At 40.1% G+C, this 10,613-nt stretch overlaps 1 protein-coding gene across 1 annotated transcript in view; it reads right to left on the bottom strand.

The window, feature by feature from the left end:
* The window catches only part of GREB1L (GREB1 like retinoic acid receptor coactivator), a 209,169-nt gene that overhangs the window by 58,435 nt on the left and 140,121 nt on the right, over nt 1-10,613 (bottom strand). Inside the window, 5 exon segments of the mRNA XM_006027932.3 lie at nt 2,807-2,992; nt 4,713-4,850; nt 7,550-7,669; nt 8,007-8,144; nt 8,522-8,656. Of these exon segments, the coding sequence (XP_006027994.1) occupies nt 2,807-2,992; nt 4,713-4,850; nt 7,550-7,669; nt 8,007-8,144; nt 8,522-8,656 (717 nt within the window).

Raw genomic sequence — 10,613 nt, 5'->3', positions numbered from 1 at the left:
TGCTGAAATAAGTTAATGATTTCAGTAGATTCTGTTTCTACTACAGAAGGCTCTTTTCACAGGTAAACAAGAGTCCATCAGCATTTCCATGTGCCTTTGCTCTTTTTTATTTAATGTCATAAGTGTAACTAGCTAAGAAAAGACCAGTGTTGAATATATGCTGCATTTATCCCAGTTGACACTCCTTGACAACTGAGATTAAAGACTGGTGATCTATAATCAATGTAAACTTTCTCCCATATCGTACTGGTTAAATGTTTTCACTCCCATCACCAGAAGTAAAGCTTTTTGTCTGTCTGTGCATAATTCCGTTCTGTTGCTGTAAGGGATTATGATAGACATGCTATGGGTTGGTCAAGGTCATGGTATGTGATATAACAGCTCCAGTGCCATATGAAGATGTATTATATGCTAGCTTGATAGACAATGATAGGCCAAAGTGAACAAGTACCCCACTAGATATGACCAGCATTTTGCTTTGAGAGAGCTTTCTGACACTTGTGACCACATCCATGTGTGGTTCATTTGCAACAAACAATATAAAGGATACAGTACAGTTGCTGGGTTTGGTAAAAATCTACTAAAATAATTTCTAAATCCTAGAAAATATCTAAGTTGTGAAGCACCTTTTGGCTGTGTGGCTTCCAGAACTGCTTTAATCTTAAAATATATGTAATCTTAAAATATGTGTGTTCTTGGAATACCCTGTAATACTTGATCCATTGCTCACTGCCATACAGCAGGAAGAGAGGCAATGCCAAACATTAATCTATTATACTGGTGTAACACTTTCTGTGTATTTATGTTAAAATAAACATTTGAATCTTCTTCTACTTCCATCTCTAAGTAAATTTTCACTAAACCAATTTTGCAAAATCTGTCCCTCAGCTAATGTGGAAAAGTATCTTCAATTTGAGGTAGAGGATATTTAGACATGATCAGTACAGGGTTTACAGTAACCTTAAAGTCCCCCCACACACTGTACCACATTCTTTTAAAATTGAAAAAGAATGCAGTACACAGTATGCCCCATTCACTCTGAGCTACTTTTGAAAGTACTTTTGAAACCCTTTCTAAGCTTTACAATTCTGCATCTATCTTGGCGTACAGAATGTAAGGAACTGGATGAGCTTTGTGAAACTTGGCCTGAATGTTTTCCTCCATCATTATCCTAGCTTGGAAATGTTTGAAGTTTCTATGCCTTCCCTGAACAATTTGCAAGCCTAGTGTAACATCCCTTCTAATTGTTGTTTAACAGTTTCTGCAGGGGTCTCTGAAAGTGCCTGCAGCATCTTTACACAATTCTAGTCCAGGGGAATCTCTTAACCATTCACAACCCCACAGAGCAGTTCCCCTCTTTCAATGACATATAAGTTGAAGACGTGCTGCTTATTGTTATAGTCTACCAACACTGATCCTTTAGTATAATTTTCTCTACTGTGTATGTTTTTAACAGCACTGGTATCTTCCTTAATTTCATATTTTTAGAAATTGTTCATAGCCTGAATATGAGATAACAGATTCAGAAACTGTATTCAACTTCATTTTAAGGGTTTTCCCAGAAACCCGTGGTGGGAAAATGCGCTACCAGACTGGCAGGCACAAAATTTATTGTGAACATAAAATAAAACTATGCATGCACTGACATTAGCAGATTCAACGGAAGGTGACTTTAGATTTACATGTGAAAATACAGCACACACACATCTTATACTGCTCTCTGCAGCAAAGGAGAAAAGATGTTTTCCCTTTTCTTTATGGCAGCCCTTCAGATATTTAAATATTGCTATCATGCCCCTGCTTAATCACCTTTTCTGAAAGCTAAACATTCTTGGTTCTCTCAATGTCTTCCTGTATTGTACTCCTCTGAAGCCCTTTATCTTTTTTTTTGTTTTTTTGCCCAGCTTTGGACCCTCTCTAATTTCTTGTAAAGGAAAAGCACTTCATAGTTTCAGCCCAGTCCCTAGCAGACAACTGAACCTAGTCCAGAACTGAAAGCAGAAATTAAAACACAGATCACATTTATAAATTGTGGGACAATAGTGAAAGGATTATTCAAACTGTTGGGCATATTTCAGTCTCATACATAACTGTAGCACATCAGAGAGACCAGTACACTGGGAAATCACACAGTATCTAGAATTGTTCAGAGCAGATCTACCCCAAATTTTGGTGATTCTACACCAGAGAGAGAGAGAGAGAGAGCGCATCTAATATGTGCTTGCCACTACTGTTTATGCTTATATTTATTATCACTAAATTTGACACCAATTTAGGGAGAAGGTCTCTAACAAAAAGTAAAAGAATCATTAGACTGCCTTAAAAGCCTATTTAGGAGTATATATAAAATAGACTAACAAGAATTAAATCATTTGCTTTAGTTTGCACAAGACAGTTGGTTTTCATGTAAATACTTAATCCCCTAAACAGTGGTGACATCTCCAAGTATCTGTCATGGAACTGAATAAAAGATGGAATGGTCTGAGAAAGATACCTGAAGGTTTGATATCCTAAGCAAATGGGATATTTGTCTTTCAAAGTAAGTATGGATTTTCACAAAAGTGACCTGGTGAAACATCACAGGAGAAGGCAGAGACAGCATTATCCTTTTCACATTCAACTCATCTTTAATTTGATTCACAAAGTAGCCAAGTCACTGACTCTAGATGGAGCTCTGAATCTCTTTAAGCCAGATAGACAGCAGACTGCTGGCTGCCTACATAAAGCAGGGTTAATTTTGATATACAAGGTAAAAAACAAAGAGAGTCATGAGTAACAATTGGAATTAATATGAAAAATGGCTTACCTAGCCGGACGAGATACTGGATAGTTAAAAGAATCATGTTCTCCACAGTTAGTAACTGACTGCCAGTCAAACCCAAAAGATCCAAATCCTTGTTCTCTAGCTGTGGACTCTTGTAACAATTTACCAGCAAGGGACTTACTACAATGTCCCCAACATTTCCATAGAAATAGGGTAAAGTGCCATAACCTTCAAAAATAAAAGCACTTAAGTTACTAAGCAAAAATCTTGTGACTGCTATATTCTGTAACATCTACTTCAAGCCACATAGCAAATCATTGGCCATCACCATGACCACACTTGACATTACAATTAAAGAAAATCAGATATATTATATAAGGCAAACCAGCATTGGCATTTGTCAATTCAGAACAGCCAAAAACAATTGCAATTATCTTCTTCCCACCAGGAGAGTAATTTTTTTTTGTTATCGACAGACAAATATTTAAGTCATCTCTTCAGTTCTTATCATGATCCTTTAGGTACAAAACACTCACGTTTCCAATAATGTAGTGTCCAAAATCTGTGCAACTATGGTACCTCAATCTTAATGTGATAAAAGCAGTGCGAATTGAAGCAGATGATATTTCAAATGCCGCTGCATTGCTTTGATCAATATGACTTATTATCTGCTTTTAAACTCTACTTTTGTGAACAGATTACACAAACATCAGCTACTGACAGAGGCTTTTCTGTATGGTAAAGAATGACAGACAGAAGAGACTAGTTCTTTTCTCCAAAGAACATTTCCCTTTTAAAAACATATTCTCGGCAGTGTTTGGTAGGCCCATCAATGCTGGTACATCTGGTTCTGTGCTATTAATAGGACACTATTTTCCAGGGACACTAACGTTTAGCCTAACAGAGGTTGGCCCTGGCAACTCTCCAGGAACCCAAAGGCTGTACTTAATTTGCACTTAAATTGAAATGACTTCAGGCACTGACATCTTTAATAAGGAAATGCAGTCTTGGAAGTTACAGACTAGTATTCTGGGGCCCAGGATCTCTCTAAATTGTGTTCCCATAAATGAAAAAATATAAATGAACTATAATCCTAACCCTGCACACTTTACTCATGTAAGGAGCCCATTAAATCTCATGTTAAGGACTACTTGCTTGAGTAAGAACTTGTGTGAGTACTTTCCCTCTACTTAGTCATTCATTCTAGGGATCATACTGGCATATATGTTTCTGTTATACTCAAGGAGCTTTACACAAGGACAAAGGATTGCACTGAATTGAACAGCCATGAAATTGCCTTTTGAAATGACACCATTTTCCAATCTTAGATTTTAAAATTTGACTTGGGCATCACATCTCAAAAGGAGTTATTTACATTAGAAGTCATGTTTTTAAAGTAAAAGTAACATTCTTATACAGGCTACTAATAATGTACCTCGTATAAGTAAAAGGTTTTAAAACTCTGATTTAGACTTTATAATTTGCACTAATTTTTATTTCTATTACTCTGTACTCTGGGGAAAAGCTAGTCAAGTTTTACTTTTAACTGGTCACTTCAAACTAAATTTTCATTTCTGCTTCTCATGCAGTGGCACAGAGCTGCAGAGTTGCAAACACCACAGAGGAATATACATTTGTTTTCCATTTGTTTTTATTTTAATTCCTTAGAAATATGTTTATTCTTAGATTTTTTTAAACCTTTATAACATAAAACCAAAATTGAGGGTAAATGTTGACTCTTTTGTATGTCAGGTCTTACTCAATTATTCAAATTACTCTATTTTTCATCATAAGAATTGCACAATTAACACAGGATGTCACTGACAGTCTTAAGAAACACAATGACCCCATGCTGCACTGATGGGCTCAGCATAAAACAGAGGTTTCGGTGCTACAAAAAATTCTATTTATTCAAGATACAGAGTGTTATTCACAGTGTGAGGCTTACCTATCAGAATCACTGGTCTGACTCCTGAGTTATTCAGCAGGTTTTCAGGAACTATTACAGTCTCCCCTGCAGGGATGGGTTGAGGCTGTAAAATTCCAGTTAACATTGATTGAGGAACTGGGACTGACAAAAGGGGCTCTATAAAATAAAGAAAGAAAAACTTCCATTACTAAAAGTCTCATACTGTGATTTGGCCTTATGAACAAATAAGGACACTACCACAGATCACTAACTGCAATAAAATTCAAAATACTTTTGCACTTCTTTGGATAGTTGCAAGGAATTTAAATTAAGAACCAATATCCTTCCTTTGCCTCATCCCTAAAGTAAAACTTTATTTCTTTCTGACTACTGTATTGTTTATGGAAGAGGGAGATGAAAACCTAGATTTGAATATGCATCACTAACAAAGCTAAAAGCTAGGCTAAAAGTATTTACACAGGTCATCTTTCAGTGCTACCTGTCAACACAAAGAAGGGAGAGATCTCGCTAACTTTTCACCTACAACAGGTTGATTAAAAAGCCAAAGCACAGGCCAAAACCTCAAAGCTATTTCTATACCATCTCACATAGTTCTGAAGTAATGAAGACAAAAACTAGGCTTTAGTTGTGAAAAAAGCAGCTGCATTTTTTCAAAAAGAAAGGGAAGCACAATGCCTCAATTTTTGTAATCAGTGAAGTATTGGCTATAGCTACCTCTCTCACAGGAATGTTACAAGCTGTTTAAAGTAACAGATTTTGCAGTCATCTGATGAAAGGTGCTATAAACTATATATTTTTAAATTGTTTTTGTTTCTAGAACCTTAACTCAGAACTTTCAACAGCAAAACAAAAATAACAGGGACCCACCAAAAATCTATGTAACTAATGCAACACGGGGCATGTAATACGCAAGTAAAGAGCAATATAAGTGGTAAGATGGCTTTTTAATGGCATATTGTTTGATCCTGAGAAAATAAATAACTTTAAAAGCAAAAATTCTGCAACAAGGACCACTGCTTCTGGATGTCCAAAACGACAGGCATGCCCTGATTTCAGGTGCGGGCATGGATGGATTAGGATTTACTAAAAGGGGGTGGGCACACTGCCCTTCAGACCATGGATGGATGGGGCAAGGCATGGCTGGAGCCCCTAGGTAGGCAGGGGACACTAGGAAGCCAGGCAGGGAATAGGCACACAAAAGCAGGCAGGACTAGAAGCTGGAACTTGTGTGTACCACCGCTGACCCCAGAGGAGCTTGCCACCTTCTGCAGCCGCTTAACACAGATCCCAGACAGAGCAGGGCAGGAGCAGTGTGGGGGCTCCTCAAGCATTTATAGACGTGCTCTGGGAGCGGGGTGCTTTAATTAGCAAGGCTCCGAGAGCCACGCTAATTAAAAACACCCAGGGCATCTCATGTATCAGTGTACCCATGCTGGAAAATGCTGCTAAGGCTCTTTGAACTAAAGCTCATTGAATGAGTAGTATTTTGAAGCCCCCTGCTGCCATTTTTCAGTGTGGGGATGCTGATATACGTGACACTGGAATCTGCTGGAGCACAGTAATTACCACACTCCAGCAGGCTTGATTAATCGAGTCTGCCCCAACATGCTGTAGTTACAGCGTGTCAAAGCAGCTTCCCTGCATGTGTGTGGAAGCCCCTCCTGCACCCAGTCAACCATGAACAGTGGCAGCAGCAGAAGGGGGCTGTACCACAACAACTCCCCTGGATCTGCCCCCGGGGCCTAAGCCCCTGCCATTCCCACTGATTCTTTCTGGAGTTGTAGATACCTTGCACCTCTAAAACTTAGGTTCAAACTGAAAAGCCAAAAAAACTGATGCTTTCAATATCCTTGTTACTATGGACAATTTGAGTCTAACTTTGTCTCAGCTTCTTTCCTTTAAAATGAGATAAACCACTCCCCTTCGTAAGTACCCTAAATGCAAAATCTGAAAACTGTTATTGTGACAAGTAGTTACATTTTAAAATGTGTATATTTAGTATATAATCCCACCTCTTATCCCACCCACGGATAACATCACATGTCCCTGTCAGGTCTCTAGGGATTCACTAGATGCCTTGCTGTCAAGGCAGAATTGCACCTAGCTGAGGATGACTTGACGGGACATACAAAGCAGCCAACATTAAGTTTATATAAAGTCCTTTTTTCCTATGGGGAAGCTGAGCATGCTGTTTCTGCCACATGTGGTACCCGCCTGAAACTAACAACTCCAAGTTGAGGAGCAAAAGAAATTTTATGCATTTGTATCAAAAAGTCAAAAGTCCACCAGAGCCTCATAGCCCAGTGGGCTAGCACAGTTAAGGCACACCACTTTCCACAGCCAATGGCACACAAGACAGTGCTGTGGTTATCACCACATCCAACTGATGTTGACCTTCCTGCCTGAATGACCAAGGTACTCATTTACTGCTCAGATGACTAGAGGCAGCCAGCCTTCAGCCCAGGTTTGGAGACAAAGCAAGATGCCTTAGCTGTTCTGCCTCTATACTCTTTTATATTGGTAGACATACATGCACATACATATAGCTACCCTTGCAACCTAGCATTTTTATTACTACCACTCTCATCATACCCTCTCCTGTCCCATTAATTGCTATGCTTCTTTTTGTCTCATCTCAAATTAGGGAGCATGGGGCTTAATAATCACTGCTGCTTGTAAGGGGTTGAACAAATTAAGGCCCTGATCCTTACCAAGGCCAGTTACTTCCTCATGGAAGTGATGAAGTGTTTTATGCAACTGTTCAGAGCAGCATTCCTAAGTCACTGAGCCAGCTAAGCACAGAATTTGTACAAACGTTAATCAAAAGGAAATGTACAGAATTATTTAAGCCTTACCTGTCCTTGCTAGAGGCCGAATCGTAGGAACAGGTACAACTAAACCAGGAGGAGGCACCGGTGACCCAAGAGACCATCCCCTGTGTCGTTTCTTTGGTGGTCCAGAACTGGACATTGATGCTGAGAAGAATGAAAGGAAAACATAATTCAAAATACCTTCCCACACCCATTGCCATTCAGGGGCTTATACCCTTGGTTGGGTTCTAATCACAAGCTACTTTTACACTGGTATAGGTCTAATATTAGTGCTCTATTCTGCATTGTAATCTGAGGAATGCTAACAGCTATAATAAGGAGTCTATCATTATCATCCACCATCATGCCAGCAACCTACAGCATTCCAAAGCATGAGTTGTAAAAGTAATTATAGTGGAAAAGAAAACAAAGTTACACTTTTCATATTCAATAGCAAATGCAGTTTAAAATGAAATAGCAAGAACTCGGAGCCATTCTGTACCCTGGTCTCCAGCAGCACAACCAGGGCTGGGGGAAGTTGAATGAGGTATAGGCCGAGACAGTGTAGAGCTCATAACATTATTCCTTCCTTCACTGCTGTTTCCATTAGTAACGTCAGAGGCACGTAGTGACAGGGGAGCTGAATAAAACAAATACAGTACAGCTTTAGACAATCCTTAAACAACCCAAAGAACTGTAGAATATAAAAAAAATTAACTGAACAATAAGCATAAGAAAAACAAATGAATCCACTTTTATCCAGGGACAAATCTCATATGGCTTTCAGGCAGAGAGGTAATAGTTTTCTTTTAAGCTCACGGACCAAACTGTCAGGTCTGAGGGCCAGAATAGTACCCATGATGTGGATAGTAACAACAGAATGGGAAGTGCATGGAGAGAGTTGGGGGTATAGCGTTGCCCTCTTTTCCTTTCCTCCTGATAAAGGGTTCCATTAGTCCCAGCTACTGAGTAGACAACTCTCAAGCTCGCTAGCCCTCCTAAAAAGTAAATGATTACCTGTAGCAAAAGTCTTTCCTACAAGCTGCACAGACAAAGCCAGTGGTTTCACTATGTTCTTGTTCTGGGACAGATCTTGAGTTCCACTTAAATTAATGGCAGAAGAGGATTTTGTTGGACTAAATACAGAGGAATCTGCAAAAAAGGTGGTTTCAACAAAGTAACTCTGTGAAAAAAAAAATGCATCTATTTGTACAGCCCTAAGAAATTATCGGCTAAGTGATTTTCTTAGAAATGTCAAATAAATAAGCTTACATTTCTATACTATCTTTTCTCCCAGGAGCTAATGCTGCAGCTCATTATTTAGCACCTACATACCTTTCACCTTCAGAGAACTTTTAAAATATCACCTAGTTCAGTGGATCTCAACTTTTTAGACTCAAACCACCACTCCAAACGTTTCCAGAATTTAGCAGCACCCCCATTAAAAAAAACCTATTTTGAATATGTTTGAATACAAACATTATACTGCTATTAATTAATGTGTTATTAATTGATTGGATAATTATATTATATTCATCCCTTTGGGCTGATGACGGGAAGTGTTCCCCTAGCTGTGCCTGGTCCAGCACATTTGCACACAACACAGCAGCAGACTCCCCACACACAGAACCAGGTCAGTGATGGAGATTGGGAACTACTGATCCAAGTTCTTCCTAACAGGGTGATCCCCCCACCCCAAACTCCAGCTCTAGGGCTGTCAGAGATAGAATTGGGGGACACCTGGGTGACAGGGAGGTGCCAGGCTACACATCTAGCACATAGGGAGTGCTGAGAGGGTGAGAAGGGCAGGGACTGGGCTAAAGGACACATGAGGTTCAGGACGGGAGAGAGGGCAGGCCAAGGGGGTGCTGTGGTGCAGTCACTGTCACCACAACCAGGCGGAACTGCACTGCATGCCTCCAGCAGAGCCAGATCAGGAAGTGGCTATGGTAGAAGCACCTGCTCTTTCCATGGCCCTTTCCAGTCTGACCTGGCATGATGCCTCTCAGAAACAGAGGCATGCAGGGCAGGTGGAACTGTCCTGCATGCTTCTGTTTTCAGGAGGCGCATTGGAGTCAAATGGAGAAGTGGCTGCAGCAGAAAGGCATGCCCGCCTGCATTTCATTATAAAGGCAGGTGCGCCACTTTTGCTGCAGCTGTTCCTGGTTTGGCTCTGATGTGCTGACTAAAAATGGGGCAATTTCACCATGCCACTGCCACCAGGCAGAATGGCCTAGCTCCTCTCCATTTTCAGGTGGTGTGTTGGAGCTGAACTGGGAAGGGCTACAGCAGAAGCAGCATGCCCACCTGCACAACGTAAGCCAGGTCCTCCTGTTACAGCCGCTTCTCAGCTCAGCTCTGACATACCTTTTGAAAACAGAGTGGTGGCAGTAGTGCAGCACTCATGTCAGGTTCTTTCAGCACCCCAGGATGCCACAGCACCCCAGTTGAGAACCTCTGGGTTAGATCTTCCTCACACTAACTCTCTGGATTAAGCAAGTAAACACAATTATCCTCTTTTACAAAAAAACTTAAGCGACTTTCCCAGAATATGATAGGGGGCCAATATCAGAACTAAAGCATTCCTGATTCTATGTCTTATCCACAGACTACTAGACACACCTCCCACAAAGCACTTTACAAATGTGAACAACTGTTGCTATTGCTGTCTTGTAGCTGGGGAAACTTTGATGCAGAAGGATTAAGTGAATTGCCCTGTTCTATAGAGCAAATCAGTTGTACAGCTAGGAAATGAGCCCAGAACCTTCACATTGAGACCCTTGCTCTAAATATAAGGTATTTAATATCTGTAGTTGAATTCAAGTCATACTCCACACTTTGGATGTTGATGCACTAACAAACATAAATTCTTGTGACCTAACAATGAACTTGTCTTCTGAAAGAATATTAACTACATTTCACTGAGTGAATTAATCTGCAACAAGTGAGCAGAGTATGCTAGATCCCACCTACAGATGTCCTAGTAAAATAACCAGTGACAGAAAACAGAAGGTAAAGAATATTACCACCTTGATCTGCCAAAATAAAGTACCCCAAAGCAACACACCAATAGAAGAACAATGTGAAGAGGAGGAGGAAGGCTTTTTTG

Source organism: Alligator sinensis, unplaced genomic scaffold, assembly GCF_000455745.1.
Source record: "Alligator sinensis unplaced genomic scaffold, ASM45574v1 scaffold677_1, whole genome shotgun sequence".
NCBI lineage: Eukaryota > Metazoa > Chordata > Crocodylia > Alligatoridae > Alligator > Alligator sinensis.
The sequence above is the reverse complement of the archived record's forward strand: the minus strand, read 5'-3'. Positions and strand labels throughout refer to the sequence as shown.